Source organism: Punica granatum, unplaced genomic scaffold (assembly GCF_007655135.1).
Source record: "Punica granatum isolate Tunisia-2019 unplaced genomic scaffold, ASM765513v2 Contig00034, whole genome shotgun sequence".
NCBI classification, from domain to species: Eukaryota; Viridiplantae; Streptophyta; class Magnoliopsida; order Myrtales; family Lythraceae; genus Punica; species Punica granatum.
This window is the reverse complement of record NW_022204051.1, coordinates 13,275-34,014: the sequence shown is the minus strand read 5'-3', so window position 1 is coordinate 34,014 and position 20,740 is coordinate 13,275. Positions and strand designations below refer to the sequence as shown.

Below are 20,740 nucleotides of genomic sequence, written 5' to 3'. Positions count from 1 at the left end.
TTTCTCGGTAATTTCCCCAAGGCTGGCCTCTCTCTTTATTATAATTATTATAATAGAAATATAGATAAAGTTTTTTCATGGGATTCATTTCTATTATTATGTTTTGCATCTCAATGAGTTTGAAAATTTTGTTTTAATTAAGGGGTTGCTTGATTATTGTTAGTAAAAGCATAGGATATGATAATGGTTTAAGATGGCATGCTGTGCTTACTTTGTTTTTTTATTGGCTTTAATGCTTCTTAAATTCCTAAAGGGTTGCTTGATTATTGTCAGTAAAAGCATAAGATATGATGGTAATGATGGCCTGCCCTTGGTGCTTACTGTTGTTATTATCGGCCCTAGTGCTTCTTAGGTTGCATTGCTTTTAACTCATAGTTGCATGATGGTTATAGGTATTCGCATTTACTTCCGAGGGATGATGAAGCATTTGAGCACTATAGTGCTTTTTCTGCCAAGAGACTTGATGAGGTACATTGACATAATAAAAATTTAAATGTTAGCAGTGATAATATGAAGATGGGTATTCTTGTTGTGCACCTCTTTAATCATGACTAATAGTCTATTTTTTTATTTTTTATTTTTTTTTTTTTATTTTTGACTTTTCATTTTCATTTTTATTTCATATTATTGTTTCGCAGATGTGCTCAAAAGTTTCTTCTTGCAATTTATTTTCCTCAAAGTTAAGAGGATATGAGGCTTTGAGTTTTTTTGTAAACCATCTACTAGAGGGTTATTTGCCACATGTTCATTGGCTGTTGAATCTGTGCAGGCTAACAAGATTGGTAAGATAAATCTTGCAGCCACTGGGAAGGATCTCATGGAAGACGAAAAACAGGGAGATGTGTCTATAGATCTCTTTGCTGCCTTGGACTTGGAAACAGATGCTGTAGCTGAGCGTCTTCCAGAGTTGGAGAATAATCAAAGTTTGGGCTTGCTTTCTGGATTCCTTTCTGTGGAGGATTGGTAACTTCTTTAGATCTCCTCATGCTGCAACTCCAATGAGCATCTTTTTGTCTATCAAACCCAAAAAAGAAAAAAACAAAAACGAAAAAAAAAAAGAAAATTGTATAGTTGAGGCTATGTCTATGTTACATGACTAACTCATTTTGAATGTGGGATTATCTGACTTGACTAAGCCCAGAAAGGGCTTATTCTTACTATTGTTTTCAGAAGTTCATTATTAAATGCTGTTGTTCTACTTAATATTGTTTTAGGAAAAGCCTACAGGGGCAAAGGATATTGTCAAAGTCATATGTTGTGCATACTGCTATATGAAGTACTTATCATCTCTGCTTAGAGTAGCACTTATCATATTTAAGTGATTCATAAAGTCCCTGAGGGGCAAGCATGTTTAACTATAAGATGTGATCATTTTCTGCACAGGAATAGTTCAAATCATCATATACTCTACCTTCAAGTTAACTTGCTGAAACCATGTTTTCTCAGGTATCATGCCAATATATTGTTCGAGCGACTTTCATCTCTTAATCCAGTGGCACATCTTCAAATCTGTGATGGCTTGTTCAGGTATGCGTTTTGAATAGCTCAGTTGAATTGACTATATCGATCACAGGCAAGAGTATATTCAGGACTTCTGATGAGAAGTGGGTGGTTATGAACCATATACTTTTTTCCCCTTTTCAATGGCGATTATTTTTGTACGGTATACATTCTGTACTTATATAACATTTGATAATCTTGCCAGGCTCATTGAGAAAACGATCTTTCCAGCATATAGTGTTGTTAGGAAAATGCATTTTCATAGTCTCGGGTTTACACCTCCCACTAGCGGGGATGCTATGGATACAACAGACTCATTGGTCCGTAGGTCCTTCATTGATCTTCCTAAAGAACTATTCCAGATGCTTGCTTGTGCTGGGCCGTACCTCTACCGGGACACCATATTATTGCAGAAGGTGCGCAATCTATTCATGTTTGTGGATATAGTTGTCTTTTATTGTAATGATGATAATATTAATATGGATATTTGATTATAATATGGGCAGGTTTGTCGAGTTTTGAGAGTATATTTACTGTCTGCTCTGGACCTTGTAACTAGTGATGATGGGGGTTAAATGTTGAATTTGTCAATGGGGAAAGTAAAGCTCCTCGCCTCCACCTAAAGGAAGCTAGGCTAAGAGTTGAGGAAGCTTTGGGAACTTGCCTCCTACCTTCTTTACAGCTGGTGCCCGCAAATCCTGCTGTTGGGCAGGAGATTTGGGAAGTAATGAGTCTTCTTCCGTACGAGGTAGGCCCATTTATGCTTTGAATTCCTTTACTGTGACAAAATCGATTATTCTCGGTTGATGTATCTTATGTCGTCAGGTGCGGTATCGGTTATATGGTGAATGGGAAAAAGAAGATGAACGGATGCCTATGATTTTAGCTGCAAGACAAACGGCTAAGGTCATACCATGCAAGGATAAGTCGTTCAAAAATTATGGATATCTACAAGGGCCCTTTCTTATTTTGTCCTTGCTTTGCTATGACAGTTGGATACCAGAAGGATCCTGAAACGTCTTGCAAAGGAGAACTTGAAGCAACTAGGTCGGATGGTGGCCAAACTAGCACATGCTAATCCCATGACCGTCCTCCGAACAATTGTACATCAGGTACTTTGATTGTGAGTATTTTTCTTGCTTTTTAAGAGGGAAGATTACATGTCTAATAATGTAAAATTGACAACTTGTACCCAGATTGAGGCGTACAGGGACATGATTGCTCCAGTAGTTGATGCATTCAAGTATCTCACACAGGTCTGTTTTCTTTTTGCCTATAACGCAGTATCTCAGTATGCTTCTTCCTCTTTTTTCAAATCCCCATCTTCTGGAATTGGAGGGAGTAGGTATCAAGCAAAACAAAGTATTTTTTTCCTGGATAGAACTATCTGAGGAGGCAAATCTTTGATAAGCTGCATTCTGAAAAGAGATAATTTTGGATGCTTCATATCCATTTCATTGCTAGTCTCCTGAGCCTAGTTATGAGTTGAATGGCTGAGAAAAGGAAAACAAATTTCCAGTGAAATACTTTGCTAGAAAGGCTCATCACTCTCCACTGTTCGAAACATTATCCTTTCTCCTTTTGGAAGAATAGGCCATCCGTGCCTTGTAATCTTTTTCTTTCTGGACCAACTAGAAACTGCAAATCTCACTCTCTGATTATGTTGAAATACAATTTTGGTTCATAGCCTGCTGGGGAAAGCCCTTTAATCAAGGATATGGAGACACGTGGTCCCATGGGTTGTGGTGTGCTATGGGGACTGGACTAAACCTCATCAAATGATGAAAGTGGGAACAATAATTTATCTCCTTCTGTAGTGCGAAACTTAATTGGAAATTCCATCACATTCTTGCTTTGATGGGGAACCATTGAAAGAAACTTTCATTAATTTCTTGCGCCTTCTTATTGATGACTTGAAGATATAATTGTTATTCTGATGTTATTTGGGACCTGCATTTGGTTATTCACTGTCTGATCTTGTTCTTTGAAATTTTGCTTTCAACACAGCTCGAATATGACATCTTGGAATATGTGGTTATTGAGCGATTAGCTCAAGGGGGTCGGGAGAAGCTAAAAGATGATGGCCTCAATCTGTCAGACTGGCTCCAATCTTTGGCTTCCTTTTGGGGTCACCTGTATGTTGGACTTCCACTAACGACTTTGTTCTGTTTATGGTTTCAAAGTATTGATTGGACTAATATTGCAGATTTCTCCTCTCTAACTTATAGTACTGCTGTGGGACCAAAATTTATCTATTTTCTCAGCGATTAGTTGACATTTTGTGCATATGTTGAAGTTGAGCTCACATTTGAAATTGAACATCTCCAATTAAAAAAGAATTACTTCTTATTCAGTTTGTTTTTATTTACTGGATATAATCAAAACATGCAACTCACTCGTTTCCTCTATTTTATAGTTTGAACGACTAAAGTTTTTTTTTTTTTTTTTGTGTACATCCCTTGTGACCAGATCCTTCATATTAGTCTCCAACCTATATATTGATATTAACCTGTGGAAAGCCTGGTTATTCATCTAGAATTTTTGGGGATGTTAATTCACAAAACTATGACTCGGTCCAGAGCATGCTAAATTAGGTCCCTTCAGCACCATGGATTGTTTATGGTGCGCTAGTAAGTCCAAATTCATTAGTATCATTGGCACATGTGCACGAATAGCTTGTGTTGGAAATTTTTTGTAAGTTTTTAAGCCAAGTGAACAACATAAAATTCTCAAGGGCTTGCTCTTATGCAAAATTTCCGTTAATTAGAGGATAGCGAGGCTAACAGGAAACTTGGATAGATGTAATTAGGATCTTAAGCCTCGTTTGGTCTTTTATGCAGTTTGTGGTAACCTACCTGTCAAGGTAGATGACACCAAGTTGGACAGCATACTGGAGTCCTGATGATTCTACCAAAATCCAATCATAAAGCTTTTATCTTTGTTTTAGAATATTTTAGTGCAGATGGTGAAAGGTGAATTTTGGAGTAGAAGTTTTGCTGGATTCCAAGCTTTAATGTTGTTGTATGGAAGTGCAGATGAACCTTAAATTTTCTGGGTCTTTGTGATGATATTTCTCCTACTAAATTGATCTTCAGTCACCCTGTTAACTGAAGAAAAGAACTCCTTTCTGAATTACCTCTGAGTAGTTACCTTGGGTTTCTTATCTTAGTCCCATCAGGTGCCAAATTTTAATTGGGGGAGCTGAAGACAGAATCAGTTTGTTCTGGGCAGTTGGATCTTATTCAAGTTCCCTTTTCAATATAGGTTATTGCTTTTATTGATCAGAAGATAATGTGGGGGCAAATTGGAAAGTTATGAGTTGTTCATTGGCTGTTTTTTTGGGGTTTCTTTGTGGATTGAGTGGGGACATGCTCTTCTAGAGAGAAAGAGACACCTAAACATGGAAGGGGTTTTTAAAAGCCTATCTGTCTTGTTTTAATTCTAGCTGCATTAGCTGATTATGGGAGGCTTTAATCACCATCAAGGTACATTTGGTTTTTTTGGATGGCTCAACCCATTTGACTGGTGGCTGTACTGCATCTGGAACCGTAGATTTTTCACTTTCTCATGTTCAGCTGTAGAGAGGATGGGCTGCACAATCTCCACATTCAAATTTTTTCTAGTTGACAATCAGTCGGTGGTTTTAGGATAATTTTGTTTTTAGCTGCAGTTACATGTACAAGGTTATAAGATAGTCTTTAATTTAGAAAAATAAGACAGGTGGATACTGTATCTCATGTCTCTATGTTGTATGTGCCCAATTGCCATTGTACGTCGTATGCGCTTAAATTGCCATTCTACGTTGTATGTGCTTAATTGCAATTCATTTCATTGTTTCTAGTTCGTAGCTGTGACTAAGGACTAATTCGTCATTTGACATTTACATAGAAATTATTCTTTTGCTTAGGTGCAAAAAGTATCCGTCAATGGAATTGAGAGGCCTTTTCCAGTATCTTGTAAACCAGTTAAAGAGAGGTCAAGGTATTGAGCTCGTTGTGCTGCAGGTAATATATAAACCTGCGTCCGATGCAATTTCTACTGCATTAGCCAGTTTGATTGCTAATTGGAATTTTGATTTAATCAGGAGCTTATTCAGCAAATGGCAAATGTCCAGTACACGGAAAATCTGACAGAGGAACAGTTGGATGCAATGGCCGGCAGTGAAACTTTACGCCATCAGGCTACTACTTATGGATTGACTCGGAACAACAAGGTAATTGGAAGTTGGACTGCTGAGTCATTTCTTTTCTTATGTACTGCATCTGCTTTTCCTAGATGAAACATAATGGAATGGGTTTACCTCCAATTAAATGCTGATTCTTGCTTTTGCCTTAAGATTAGCATGGTGGTCAGAGGGATGATCATTAAGGAAGTACATAAAACCTTCCAACTTTTTAACAAGAAAAGTTCATTTGGAGGCACTAGGATTGTGCAAAAAATGTAGAAAGCTTCAGCTAAGTTGATGTAGTGGCAACTTTCAGTTGAAAAAATTTTCGAACTTCCAATGTCGCTGTTCTCTTTCTTTCTCTAAATCGTATTCTATTTTCACAAGGGTTTGTACTCTACTGCTTCTGAACTGGCCATATCACCATGTATGGTAGAGTCATTTTTTCCCCCTTTTGACAGTAGGATATACCTCCTAGCCTGCTCTTTTATATGCTGGGAGATTTCACCAGAAGTTCCATTTTTGCAGATTGAGGCTATAGGTGCCTAAAATTTGGTAGTACCATCCCTCTGAACAATTATAGGGAACTGAAACTTCCATTTCGCAAACTAAATGTGCCGAACAAAAATTCAGTTTTGTATGGATCAAATACTAGCTGTCTTTTCTCCTTGAGGAACTTAAAGCGTGCATTCCCGTTGCAGTATTGTCAGTGATTCAGTTATAGCTGGAACATCATCTAGTATTTCATTATATTACTATAGCTGCTAAATAACCAACCGTCATCCTCTAATTTTGTCGAACTTCTCTTTGTTGTGTTCTTTATTAGCCAAAATTCACTTTGCTTTGCTGCTGAAGTTCATGCTGTAGAATTTGATTTTTCAGTGTAGTATTTCATGCTTTTAATCTTTCAAAAGAAAAAGTTCAAAGAATCTAAGTTCCCGTGCAGGCACTGATCAAATCGACTAACAGGCTGAGAGATTCCTTGCTTCCAAAGGATGATCCCAAGTTGGCAGTCCCACTTTTATTGCTTATTGCTCAACATCGATCTCTGTAAGTTTTGATTGTAAATGCCATATGACTTTAGAATGTCTTGGAGTGGATGAGGGAAAAAAGCCTATAGTTATTGAGAGTGCATACCATCGTTCAATTTTCTGAATTTTCTGTCTAGTACATGAGAAATTGTGGCTGCTGCCTTAAAGAGAAGTTATATTATATGCATCAGTCATGTCGTTTGTGTTTGTCTGTCACTTGTTTCGTACATTTATTTGCAGGCAACTTAATCTATGTGTTCCTGTTCCTTACAAATAATTATATAAATGCATTTATTTATTTGCAGGGTTGTCATAAATGCCGAAGCACCCTACGTTAAGATGGTCAGTGAGCAATTTGATAGGTGTCATGGGACCCTTCTTCAATATGTTGAATTTCTGTGCAGCTCAGTGACACCAGCCACTGCTTATGCCCAACTGATCCCCTCACTAGATGATCTTGTTCATCTGTATCACCTTGAGCCTGAGGTTCCTTTCTATCTCTCTCCCCTATTTATTTTTAGCCTTGATGTTGGTTTTCTTACTGACCTTGTGAGTTCCTTGCAATAGGTTGCTTTCTTGATATATCGTCCGGTAATGAGGATCTTCAAGTGTCAGGGCAGGTCTGAAGTCTGCTGGCCTTTGGATATCAAGGAACCTATAGGCTCAGATTCCGAGTCAGAAGACAATCCTTGCAAATTGGTTCTCGATCTTGGTTCTCCAAAGAAGCCTATAATGTATTTATTCATTACTGGCCTAGTCTTCCCCATCATTCATCAAGTTATCTGCAATTATCAGAGCTTGTCCCTCGTGGCAGAGTTGTCTTTTGTTGTGGAATGAGGTTTCTGAAAATTTTCTGTGTTTTGTCAAATAAATGTATGCAGGTGGTCAGATCTTCTGGCAACTGCTAAAACAATGTTGCCTGCTAAAGCTTGGAATAGCTTGTCACCGGATCTCTATGCCACATTTTGGGGTCTCACGTTGTATGATCTGTATGTTCCTCGAACTCGTTATGAGTCTGAGATCGCCAAGCAACATGCTGCGCTTAAAGTTCTTGAGGAACTCTCTGATACCTCAAGTTCTGCTATTACTAAGAGGAAGAAAGACAAGGAAAGAATTCAGGAAGCACTTGATAGGCTGATGAGTGAGCTTTATAAGCATGAAGAGAATGTTGCTTCTGTTCGTGCACGCCTTTCTCGGGAGAAAGACAAGTGGTTGAGTTCATGTCCGGATACTCTAAAGATCAACATGGAGTTCCTTCAACGTTGTATATTTCCGAGATGCACTTTTAGCATGCCTGATGCTGTTTACTGTGCCATGTTTGTGAATACTCTTCATTCGCTGGGGACCCCCTTCTTTAACACAGTGAATCACATTGATGTCTTAATATGCAAGACACTACAACCCATGATCTGCTGCTGTACTGAGTATGAAGTTGGCAGACTAGGGAGGTTTTTATATGAGACACTGAAGACTGCATATTACTGGAAGGTAATCACCACTCTGGGGTTGGCTCTTCTACTAGTGTATATGATTTCTTACTGATTGTCCTTCCTTGTGCAGAAACATTAGTCGACAACTTTTGTCTTTTCCTTCTATTGATGGTCATTGCACTTTGTCTCCAGAGTGATGAGTCTATATATGAAAGAGAGTGCGGGAACATGCCAGGATTTGCTGTATATTATAGATATCCAAACAGCCAACGTGTTACTTATGGCCAATTTATAAAGGTAAGAATTTCTTTTTTCCTTTTGTTTTGTGATCCTCTTGAATACTAATCAAAATTTCAAATAAGAATTAATTTCATTGACTTAGTCAAATCCACACTTGTTGAGTTATAATTTACAAACTCTTAATACATGTATGCTCTTTTTGTGTATTATTTGACTGCCATGACTTAAGCTGAAGGCATTATCATTCTAAGAGATCTAATAAACAATTTTTTTATGGCTTGAAGGATAATAATTTTAAACACTGTTTTAAATGTGGAAAATAACAAATATTTCGGTAATAAGACATGATCATCCGCTATATATTGGAGAATGACAGAACACTGCCTAAAATATGATTATGGGACTGGTTTTATTAATTTTAAAGCAAAGACAGTCATGACACAGCAACAGAATAATGCAAGAAGCACGGCACTTGCTTACTCAAGTGTCTTCATATGTGACATAATATACTACACTAGGATTGTTATTGCATACATTTACTATTACTTTTCATGAAACCTATTTTCATGAAACTTATTTTTGTATGAAATGAAACACGTGAAGCATTATCTTTTTTGCATCCAGAGTTCTATACGCTCCGTTTGGTTTCGCAGTTAAAATAACAAAAATTTTAACTCTAACTTTAACTCAACACACTACACAATCATTTGTCATTTTCCACAATCAAAATCTTATTATCCTTCTCTTTTTTCTGATTGTAGGTGCATTGGAAATGGAGTCAGAGGATCACAAAGTTATTGATTGCTTGCTTGGAATCAAGTGAATACATGGAAATTCGAAATGCCCTTATCATGCTGACAAAAATTTCTGGTGTCTTCCCAGTTACTCGGAAAACTGGGATTAACCTTGAAAAGCGGGTATATTTTGGAAAGTCAGCATAAATTAACTTGAAATGTCTCCCCTATTGTTTACAATTCCTCTTGTATACAGGTGGCCAAAATTAAAGGCGATGAGAGAGAAGATCTCAAAGTGTTGGCAACAGGTGTGGCTGCTGCTTTGGCAGCTAGAAAGGTAAGATGGTTTATTTATGCCTTTATTTTGGCAATTTTACATAAGTTTTTAGATTCCCCAGTAAGTTCAATCTCTTTTTTCTTTGCAGCCCTTCTGGGTTACGGATGAAGAATTTGGGATGGGTTATTTGGACTTAAAGCCCTCTTCATCTCTTGCGACAAAGTCTGTGGCTGCTAATACGACTAATGGCTCTGCTGTTAGTGTTACTCAAAGTGATTCTGGAAGAGTAGCACAGCAAGTGCCTGATTCTGGGACTTCTGCCAAAGAACAGACGTCAAGGACGAAACTTGCAGATGCCAAACATGAGAAATCAGATAACCTTTTACATTCCAAATCTGATCCTGGATCTACCAAGGCTAGAGGTGGGTCTTTAGTTAATGGATCTAATGTTCAGATATCTGCTACTTCTGCTGTACAAGCTGGAGGGTCAAATCAGAGGCACGTGGAAGATTCTGCTCCAAAGGACACTGCTGAAACTGAGGTACAACCCTGATTCTTGTCATGTATTCGACTTTATATAAGTTTATTCTCCATTTTGACTGCTTTGTTTTTCACTACAGAGAGTTGTGAAGGAGGATTGTTAATGAGTTATTTTATCCAGTGTATAATTGAGCAAGTATTGTGGTGGTTAAATTTTTGAATTATTCTCTTTCCTTCTTTCTCCCAAATATATCATCTTGAGGAGTAACAAATTCAGAATCTTAATGAACTCTAAAATGGCTGGTTAAAATTCAAATAGACGGTCCAATCCTGCTGGATCATGTATTCAGCATGTATTGTGGTTGTCAAATTTCTGAATTAGTCTCTTGCCTTTCTTTCTTCCAAATATACCATCTTGAGGAGTAATAAAAATTCTGAATCTTAATTGAACTCTAAAATGTTAGGTTAAACCTTCAAATAGACGGTCCATTCCTGCTGGATCTGTAGGCAAACCGATGAAACAAGACTCTGCCAAAGATGAGGGCAGATCTGGGAAAGCTGCCTCTAGGACTTCTGCTACTGCTCAGATCTCAGAGAGCAGGCAAGGTGGGGTCAGTAATGTTTCCACTGCTTCTGCTGTCAACGGTGGCACGGGTAAAGGTTCGACTTCATCTCTGAGAGCAGCCATAGATTCGCAAAGTGTTGAAACGAAGGCTGAGAATAATTCCAAGACATCTGATGTTAAAGCTCCTGCAGCTAAAGATGATGGAAGCGATAATCTGGATGTGGTGAGACCTACTGGGCCAAGGCGCGATCCTTCTCCATCAGCTTCAAAGTTAAGCGAGAAGCTTCAGAAGAGAAGCAGCCCAGCTGATGAAGCTGATAGGGTGAGCAAACGTAGGAAGGGGGACTCTGATTCCAGAGATACTGAGGGTGAAGTTCGAGTCTCCGACAGGGAGAGATTGATGGATGTTCGACTGTCTGATGCCGATAGAATGGCGAATGATGAGCAGAATATGCAAAGAGCATCAGATAAGGCTTTGGATAGGTTGAAAGATAAAGGTGTTGATAGACATGATAGGGATTATAGGGAAAGAATGGAAAGAGATGTGGCTGAGAAATCAAGGGATAAGTCAATGGAGAGGTATGGGAGAGAGCGTTCTGTTGAGAGAGGAAAAGGTCGTGATGAGGCTAAGGATGAGAGAAGTAAAGATGAGAGGAGCAAATTACGTCATGGTGAATCTATGGGGGATAAGTCTTATAGTGATGACCGGTTTCATGGGCAAAGCCTTCCGCCTCCACCCCCCTTGCCACCTCACATGGTTCCTCAATCTGTTCCTGCTAGTAGAAGAGAAAATGAAAATGCCGATGGAAGGTTTGGGACTACCCGGCACAGTCAAAGGCTTTCACCGAGACATGAGGAGAGAGAAAGGAGACGATCTGAAGAGAACACTGTGCCTCTGGATGATACAAAACGAAGAAGAGATGATGACTTTCGGGATAGAAAACGAGAAGAACGGGAAGCTCTACCTTTGAAGGTATGCATGAGTATCAACTATGGTTAATGTGTTTGTGAAATGCTATGGTGGACTTTCTTTGTGCCTGGCTGATGCTTGTTGCATGATGTTGTATTATTAGCTGACTGATGGCTGATGTTCTAGTGGTATGTATCGTATTTTCTCATACTTGTGCTCTGATTCTTAGTTGATGAGAAAGATAAAATCTTACTAGGCACAATAATATGCAGCTTGAGTACAGTAATCTTATTAGCTCTTTGTGATCGATTGCCAGGAAATGTTAAGATTGATGCTGTTTTCTGAAAATCATTAACTTCTTGTGCTGTAAACGTGACTTGGGCAATACATATAATTTTTATCTGATTTGTGCTGATCTGTATTACCAAAGTGAAATATGTACACGATACATACATATATTATCTAAATAGATGATAAAATCATTACTGACCTTTTGCTTGATAGGTGGTTTAGAGACTTTAGCTTCTGGACCAATGGTCATTAGTTTTGGAATGTTCTTGTGCTTCTAAATTATGCTCCTTGTCTTCCCATTAATCCTTTTGTCTCTCCTATTATTTATGCTTTGTAAATCCTTAATTTCCCTTACTGATATGATTTGTATGCTTATGTGGAACTGTTGGAACTAATATCTCAATTTCGATGATTCTCCCTGCTACTTATGTCTAAAAGATATGCAGTTCTACATCTCAATAACTGAAGGTTTAATTATGAGTTTCTACATGAGTATAATAAACCAATTTGCTTATTCTGGCTTTGGACTATATTATTCTTTTCGATGTACGTTCTATTTTGGATTGCCATGTAATAAGTGGTCATCTTGTCGGTTTTCTGGCTAAAGGTGGATGAGAGGGATAAGGAAAGAGAGAGGGAAAGAGAGAAAGCAAATCTCTTGAAGGAGGATATGGAGGTGGCAGCTGCAGCAGCTAAAAGGCGGAAACTCAAAAGAGAGCATTTATCATCCGCCGAGCCAGGGGAATACTCACCCGGGGCCCACCCCCTCCCCTATCTATTAGTCTATCGCAGTCATACGACGGGAGAGGAGAGAGAGATCGAAAAGGTGCAATGGCCCCACGCCCAGCTTACTTGGAAGAACCAGGCCCACGGATCCATAGTAAAGATATGCCTGCAAAGATTGCCCGTCGCGATGCTGATCCGTATCCTTCAATATTCCCCCTCTTTGCTGAACTTCCTTACTGGCATAGTTGATTGCCCCTTTCATGTTGCCTTATAAGCTATCTCATGAAATCGCTCACTTTTCAGAGTACTTCACTCGACATGAATTGTTTTGACAGGCTCTTTTCTTTGGAAATTTGCATGTTTCATTGCAATCGATCCTCAGAATGTTTTTCCTGCTTTCTTAATCATGTCAAATCAATATCCTCTTACGTTACATTATTCACCAAATGCTTTAATGCTGTCTCAGGGGTTTTTTGACGATTGGTCTTTTCTAAACCTCTGATAGAATAAGATCAATGTGTCTGAATGAATCTTTTCTAAACCTCTGATATATTCAGAAATGTTCTATCTCTCGCCATTACAATGCTTGCCTTAACCTCGGGACAGAATGTATGACAGAGAATGGGAAGAGGAAAAGCGACAGAGAGCGGAGCAGAAGCGGAGGCATCGCAAGTAGTAGAAGAAGATATTTTATATTCAAGTCTTTATATGCTCAGATCTGCAGCAAATTTGGCCCTGGAACATACTCTTTGAGGAGCCTTTGAATGATGTATTACTACTGCTGGGGTCCGATGGCATTTGCGTTTTGCTAGATACTGATGAACTGTTATGTTAAATCTCGTAACACATCCATCCAACTGCTGTTGCTAAGTTTCTCTATGTATCATATATATCTTTTTTTCGGCGTAATTGATGTAGCAGCACATTTTGTAAATGATTGAGGTTAGGATAGTTTTGAGTTTGCAACTGCAGTTACATTGATCTTACCGGTTCAGGCAAAGCAAAATCAGTGCTTTTCGGTTATCATTTTCACTCCTAAATTTATAATTATCTTCACATTTTAGATGTAATATGACATGAAACATATCAAGCTTGTTCTTTTTTCAACATATGTATAGTTGTGAAGTCCTATCTTGCTAATGTTGTCCTACTGTATTTGTTCATTCGATATGTGGTTCTTGCAGCCAACACCAATGCATCGAAGCAGAGGTTTATGGACGCTCGATATTGGGAAACTTACTGTGCGACATATCACCTAGAATTTAGTTATCAGGAGTTTTTGCATTGCATCGGTTGAATTCAAATCTGGTTTCACCCGAAGATGACATTATATATTTATATTTTCGTGGAATTTTAATAGATAAAAAGGAGAAATCAAGGTTATAGCAAAGACGACAGCCGTTTATCATTTTGATGATGTCTGGAGTAGAAACGGCATTTAACAACTACAATGATCAATACAAGCCAAATTTGACAGTATTTGAGAAAAAAATGGTAGCATCTTTTGCCACAATTAATTGGAAATATACTGTGCTCTATCCCTTATGACATCAGTGATCAAATCCTTTTAAATCATTTCATGATCACTGCATTATTTATTATCGTGGAGACTGCACTTGATGTGGAGTAGCAAGAGATATACGTTATTTTCTCAATTAATCTGTCATGTTTTAAATTAGAACATTGACAAGTAAGAAAAATCTAGTGTTTTTGGGAGTTTTTCAGGGAGGGAGGGCCCGTTTTCTCCTGTTTGGGAGATTTGTTGGAGGGAGACATTCTGCCTCCATTTCCCTTCATTGTTAAAAAATCCTTTAACCCTCCAAATTGGGGGAATTTGGAGGAATGCATGTATTTTTAACTCCTTATTCTTTGCAACTCTCTTTATAATACTTTTTTTTTTTAACTCGTGTAATTTTTTTTTTCTCTTGGATCATCTTCTCTCATTTCCCTTCTTAATTGCTCGCAAACAAGATCAGATCATTTTACGCCATTTCATCTCCTCTCCTTTCCATCCCTCTCCTCTCCCTCCCTAAAAAACTCTCGAACAGCAGGAAAATGAGAGGAGAGAAGTGAAAAGAGGAAAATAAAAATTATAAAGTTTTTTCAAAAAAATATATTATAAAAGTTTCTAAAGAAAGTTGTGTAGATGAGGGAATAGAATTGAGGGTAATTGAGATCCTTAACGATGGAGGAAAACGGAGGGAGAGTGTCTCTCCAAATCCCTCATTCTCCCTTCTCTCTCCCTCAAATAAATCTCCCAAATTAGGGAAACACTCTCCCTTCAAATCCTCTCCCTCCAAATCCAACTTCCAAACACGCACCCTTAATCTCTTCGTAAAAAAGAGCTACATCCAAATTGATCGAATTATTGTTGCTTTTAGTCTTCAAAACATATATTTGTCAAATAATATTATTAAAAAAATCTCTAGATTTATTAATTCATGAAAATTTAAGAGATCTCAGATCTACTAAGAACATATCTATTTATAAAATTGAAAAAGGAATCTTACTGAACTGAAAAGACCATTTAAAAAATTTTAGAAAATTCAAAATATATAATATAATATAACTACGCATGAAATATTGAATAATTCAGATGATACTTTAATTTGTAGATAACCACATTTTATCCGATTATATTTGTTAAAAAAAGAAAGAAAATATATGTTTCAACTTTGCCTAGCAATATTTTTAATATTCCGTTCGATCAAGATGTATAGGGCCGTTTGTTTCCGTAGTAAACCATTCCTTTTGTTGACGATATAATTGAAAAATAGTTTTTGATTGCCCCAATTAAGGGATTTCAACTCCTCCGAAAATAAGAATCTGATTCTCCCCACATACCCGGGGAATCGAAGACCAGAATCAAAATTTTCAGTTTAATCTCTTTCTTTTTTTTGTTTCCATCACCCAATATTATTAACATATACGTAAATACATATATACCGATATACGTATATATAATACAGTGTATATGTATTACTAATATATATACATATATGTATACTCAATATATACACATCTACACCTAATTGAAACATAATATATATATATATATATAATAATATCTCATATACATGTATACTCAATATATACACATCTAATCGTAATTGAAATATATATAAACATATTTCTTGGCTTTAATTTTTTAACTAAATATCAAGAAATGGAACCGAATTTCACTTCCGCGCTAAACCAAATAGAAACTGAAATTATTAAATCCATTTCCAATTCAGCCTCACTCCAATTCCAGACTCCGTACCAAACGGGCCAGTGTTATCTTCTAATTCTGATGTGGTTAAGATCTTCTTTATTTATTTATTTTGGATAAGTCTGATGTGCTGAAGATGAGTTGACCTTTTTTTTTTTTTTTTGCTCTTTCTAAGTAAAAGAAAATTTATAACAACACTCACATTTTGTTTGGATGGAGGAGTGGGATTGGGTGGGATTTGAAATCCCATATTTGACAACTTGTGATGGACTAGATCGATAGAGATGCGACCCGAGAAGAAGAGAAGATAGAAGAGAGGAAGAAGATCAAAGAGAAAAGAATTTCAGAGGATATCAGGAAAACAACCTTCTTCATTTATGGATAGCTTGTAGTGATTATATCAGTGATCCTTTATACTAAAAATTACTGACTCACGCTATTCCCGCCTCTCTTGTAACTAACTTGCTCAGACTTTATGAAATATACCCCTATTCTTATATTTGTTATGTTCTCGTCCCTCACTCTTCTTTTCTTATAATTTGACCCTGCAATTCTCTTTTATTGCAATCGACTCCTTTGCCCTCTTTTAACCCGTAACATTCCCCTCCCCTTCAAAACCATTGCCCTCAAGGTCGAACCTCGGAAAGCGCCACCTGAGCTCATCGGCGTACTCCCAAGTCGCCTCGGCTGGGGAAGTGTTAGTCCAGTGTACCAACACTTGGGCGGCCGCCTTATTCCCTCTTCTCACCATCCTTCTTTCCATTATTGCAGATGGCTGCATCGTCAGGGCTCCCAAGTCGTCAGCCGCCATGGGTAGCTTGGTTGAGCAATTAGCGACCCCGATAGCCTTCTTCAGTTGAGAGACGTGGAATACAGGATGGATCTGTGCTGAAGCAGGTAACTTTAGTTTGTAAACTACTTTACCGATTTTGTCTAAGATTTCGTAAGGACCAAAAAACCGGGGAGAAAGCTTCTCGGATGGTCGGCTAGCTGCCGTATGTTGTCTGTAGGGTTGTAGCTTTAGGTATACTGAATCTCCAATTGAAAATTCTCTCTCGGTTCTTTTCTTGTCTGCCTGCACCTTCATCCTCTCTTGTGCCCTCTTTAGATGAAACTTGAGGGTTCCGATCATGCCTTCTCTGTCGGTTATATATGTGTCCACTGCTGCTACTTTTGAGTCATGAGGGAAATAGGGCATGTTCAAGGGAGGTTGGAACCCGTAGAGTGCTTCAAAGGGTGTCCTCCCTGTAGAATTGTGATAGGTAGTATTGTGATAGGTAGTATTATACCACCATTCTGCCAGTGGTACCCATTTAGCCCACATAGCTGGCTTATCTCCGGTCATACACCTTAGATAGGTCTCCAGGCACTTGTTGACAGCCTCAAACTGCCCATCGGTCTGCGGGTGGTAAGCCATGGATGCCAGCAGCTCCACTCCTTGTAATCTGAACAGGTCCTGCCAAAACTTGCTCAGAAACACAGGGTCTCGATCACTCACGATAGTTTCCAGCATTCCGTGTAGTTTAAAGACATTGTCCAAGAAAACTTGGGCCACCACAGAGGCTGAGTAGGGGTGAGGGAGTGTCATGAAATGGGCGTATTTGGTGCACCTGTCGACTACCACGAACATTACTTCCTTTCCCATAGACTTAGGGAGACCCTCGATAAAGTCCATGGTAATATGTCGGTAAAGACTGACCTGGGCATAGGCAAGGGTTGGAGAAGACCAGGGTAAGCTAGGTGTTCTGCCTTGTTTTGTTGTCATACCTAACATTCTTCACAAACTGCCTGACTTGTCTCCATAGTCCTTTCCAGTACAGTAGGCTTGCTAATCTCTTAGCAGTTGCTTGAGCCCCAGAATGCCCTCCTATGGGACTTGAGTGATAAGCTGCAATGATATCCTGTTGTAAGGAAGTGTCATTTCCTACTACGAGTCTTCCCTTTCTCCTTAGTTGCCCATCCTGCCATGTGAACTTTGGTTGAGAGCTTGATTCCTCCCTTATAGCTGCTATTAGCTGTTGTATCTTGTGGTCCGAGCTCCAACTCTTTTGAATTCTGCCCAAAAAACTTGTAGACACCGTAGATAGTGCCATAGAACAGAGTTCCTGTCCTGATATGCGGGAGAGTGCATCCGCTGCTGCGTTCTCCTTACCCCTCTTATAGCTTATCTCGTAGTCATACCCCAATAACTTGGCCAGTCATGTGTGCTGGAGAGGAGTATTGAGCCTCTGCTCTAGTAGATATTTTAAGCTTTGGTGATCTGTTTTTATGATGAAATGTCTTCCACTCAAATAATGACTCCACTTCTTGACTGCATAGAGTATGGCAAAGAGTTCCCTTTCATACACTGAGAGTGCTTGATGTTTAGGAGCTAGCACCTTACTGATATATGCTATAGGATGCCCTCCTTGCTGCAACACAGCCCCAATCCCTACCCCCGAAGCATATGTCTCCATCACAAACTCTCTTGAGAAGTCGGGTAAAGCTAGTACAGGAGTGGAGGTCATGGCCTTCTTAAGCTCCTCGAAAGCTTCCTGAGCTGCTTCATTCCACCTGAAGGAATCCTTCTTGAGAAGATCTGTGAGAGGTCTACTTATACCTCCATAATTTTTCACAAACCTCCTATAGTACCTTGTGAGACCCAGGAATCCCCTTAACTGTTTCACAGTAGTGGGTAAGAGCCACTCTTGTACTGCCCTCAACTTCCTAGGGTCTGTTGACACCCCTGTAGCCGAAACATAATGGCCTAAGTACTCCACCTTATCCTCTCCAAAGTTGCATTTAGATTGCTTTGCAAAGAGGGAGTGTTCTCGTAGCAGCATGAAGACCCTCCTCAAGTGTTCCATATGTCTCTTCCAATCCTAACTGAACACCATAATATCATCAAAAAAAACTAATACAAATTTTATGACATATGGTCTGAATACCTCATTCATTAGACCCTGAAATGTTGAGGGTGCATTAGTGAGCCCAAAGGGCATAACCAGAAACTCATAATGTCCATCGTTAGTCCGGAAAGCTGTCTTATGCACATCTCCTTCATACATTCGAATCCGGTGGTAACCAGACCTCAAGTCTATTTTCGAAAAGACTGAGGACCCATGCAACTCATCAAGTAATTCTTCCACCAGGGAAATAGGGAACTTGTCTTTAATAGTCAAGTTGTTGAGACTCCTGTAATCAACGCACATCCTCCATGAACCATCCTTCTTCTTCACTAACACTATAGGGGATGAGAATGGGCTATGACTGGACTGTATAATTCCTGACTCCATCATTTCTCTTGTCATCTTCTCAATAACGTCTTTCTGTAGTGCAGGGTACCTGTAGGGCTTGATGTTTACTGGCCGGGCCCCTTCCATAAGTGGAATCTTGTGATCATTTGGCCTTTAGGAGGTAGGCCCTGAGGTTCCCTAAAAATATCTTCAAATTCTCTTAGTAGGGGCCCCAGTTCAGGTGCCTTCTGATTTTCTTGACTGCTGCTGACTTGCACCTTACTAGTACAAGCTAATTCCAACATGTAGAGTTGTACCCTGGTCAGCTGGTCCCTCTTTTGTAATAGCTTATCCATTTGCTCCTCTCCGATGGTCTTGAGTTCTTCAGAATTACTCCCTTGTAGTATACTCTCCTTATCTCCTACCACAAATTTCATCTGCAATTCCTTGAAATTCCACAGTATATCTCCCAAGGTCGATAGCCACTGTACTCCTAGGACCATATCATAAATTTCCAGAGGGAGTAGTAGCATATCAGCCTCATACTCTCTGCCTTGCATCTTCCACCTGAACTTCTTGCACACTCTGTTGCATTTCAGTTCATTACCATTAGCCACTGCCACCTTCACCATTGGCATAGGCTCAGTTAGACATCCCAACTTTCCTTCTACCTCCTCATTCAGGAAATTGTGAGTACTACCAGAGTCCACCAGAATGTGCAGCAATCGCCTGCCCACAGTTCCCACCACCCTCATGGTTTGAAAACTTTGAGTGCCCAAGAGGGCATTTAAGGATATCTGAGGTGGTGGAATCTCCTCCAATTCTTCCTCTGCTGCCACTTCTTGATCTTCTTCGACTGCTTCTACTTCAATAAGGAAGGCCTGCCTTCTTGAACATTTGTGCCCAGGTACAAACTTCTCCTCACACCAAAAACAAAGATTCTTAGCCCTTTTCTCATCCATTTCCTTCTGAGTCAGTGTTCTATGGGGGCGGTTGTGTAATGGTGGTGTATTTCTTTGAGGAGTATGGATTGGCAGTGGCAGTAGGCCATTGCCCGTGTTCTTGTAGTTGCTGGTCATGGTGTTTCTGGAAGTGATAAGTGGGCTGTTTTAGGAGTGTGTGTGGTTGTTACTAGTGAAAGTGTTATGTAGTTTTGGAATGGGAGAGCCTGGTTTGTGTAGGACTGTGTAGGTTGATTCTTGTAGTTTGGCTAGGGAATAAGCTTGAGTTAGTGTGGTGGGATGAAACATGCGAATGGGTAACTGGATTTCACTTTTTAGTCCCCCCAGGAAATGGCTAAGAGCATCAGATTCAATGATTGTAACCCTGTTCAGTCAGGCATCAAATTCAATCATGTAATCTTTGCACAAATCCAACCTGTCTAAGGTTTTTTAGATCTGTCATAGGGTCTTCATACCCCGAATCACCAAACCTCAACACCACTGCTATCACATACTCACTCCAATTCACCGCTTTCCCTTTTATTCCCAGTGATCTCACATACGCTTGGTGCCACTGCAGTGCCTTTCCCTCTAGGTGGATAGCCACCAATTTCACCTTAACATCATCAGGGGTCATATCTACTTCGAAAAATTGTTCGCACCGGTACAACCACTCTCTTACTCCCTCACCACTGAACCTAGGAAACTCGAGTTTGCCAATTCTAGCAGTAGCATAATAGTGTCCCACATCCGATCCACTAGTTTGATAAGAGACAGATTTCGACTCACCAACTTGCAGGCATTGCATCGGGCGACTCTATTGCAGTACGAGTCCACTGATCATCTCGGTCAGCTGATCGATCCTGCTATTGGTGTTGCTTGTGCTGCTTTTGAGCTCGATGATCGCCTTATCCTGCTCTTCTAAGGCTATGGCCATCTTGCTAACTTCCTATGCGCGTGTTCCCGTCCCCATAGGTGCCAGGAGTTGGCTCTGATACCAGCTGTGATGGACTAGACTGATAGA

At 39.3% G+C, this 20,740-nt stretch overlaps 1 protein-coding gene across 1 annotated transcript; it reads left to right on the top strand.

Moving 5' to 3' along the window:
- The first annotated feature begins 287 nt into the window (after positions 1-287).
- On the top strand, positions 288-13,320 carry LOC116189870 (THO complex subunit 2-like). Its single transcript, XM_031519607.1, is given in 25 exon segments — positions 288-293; positions 376-468; positions 770-963; positions 1,447-1,527; positions 1,706-1,916; positions 2,007-2,070; positions 2,073-2,248; positions 2,326-2,406; positions 2,493-2,612; positions 2,697-2,756; positions 3,508-3,635; positions 5,408-5,504; positions 5,585-5,713; positions 6,612-6,715; positions 7,002-7,182; positions 7,264-7,430; positions 7,578-8,184; positions 8,319-8,423; positions 9,128-9,283; positions 9,357-9,437; positions 9,526-9,918; positions 10,322-11,395; positions 12,231-12,384; positions 12,387-12,546; positions 12,956-13,320. Coding segments are annotated over 25 exon segments (4,692 nt in total). The 3' UTR covers positions 13,026-13,320.
- Positions 13,321-20,740: the final 7,420 nt, after the last annotated feature.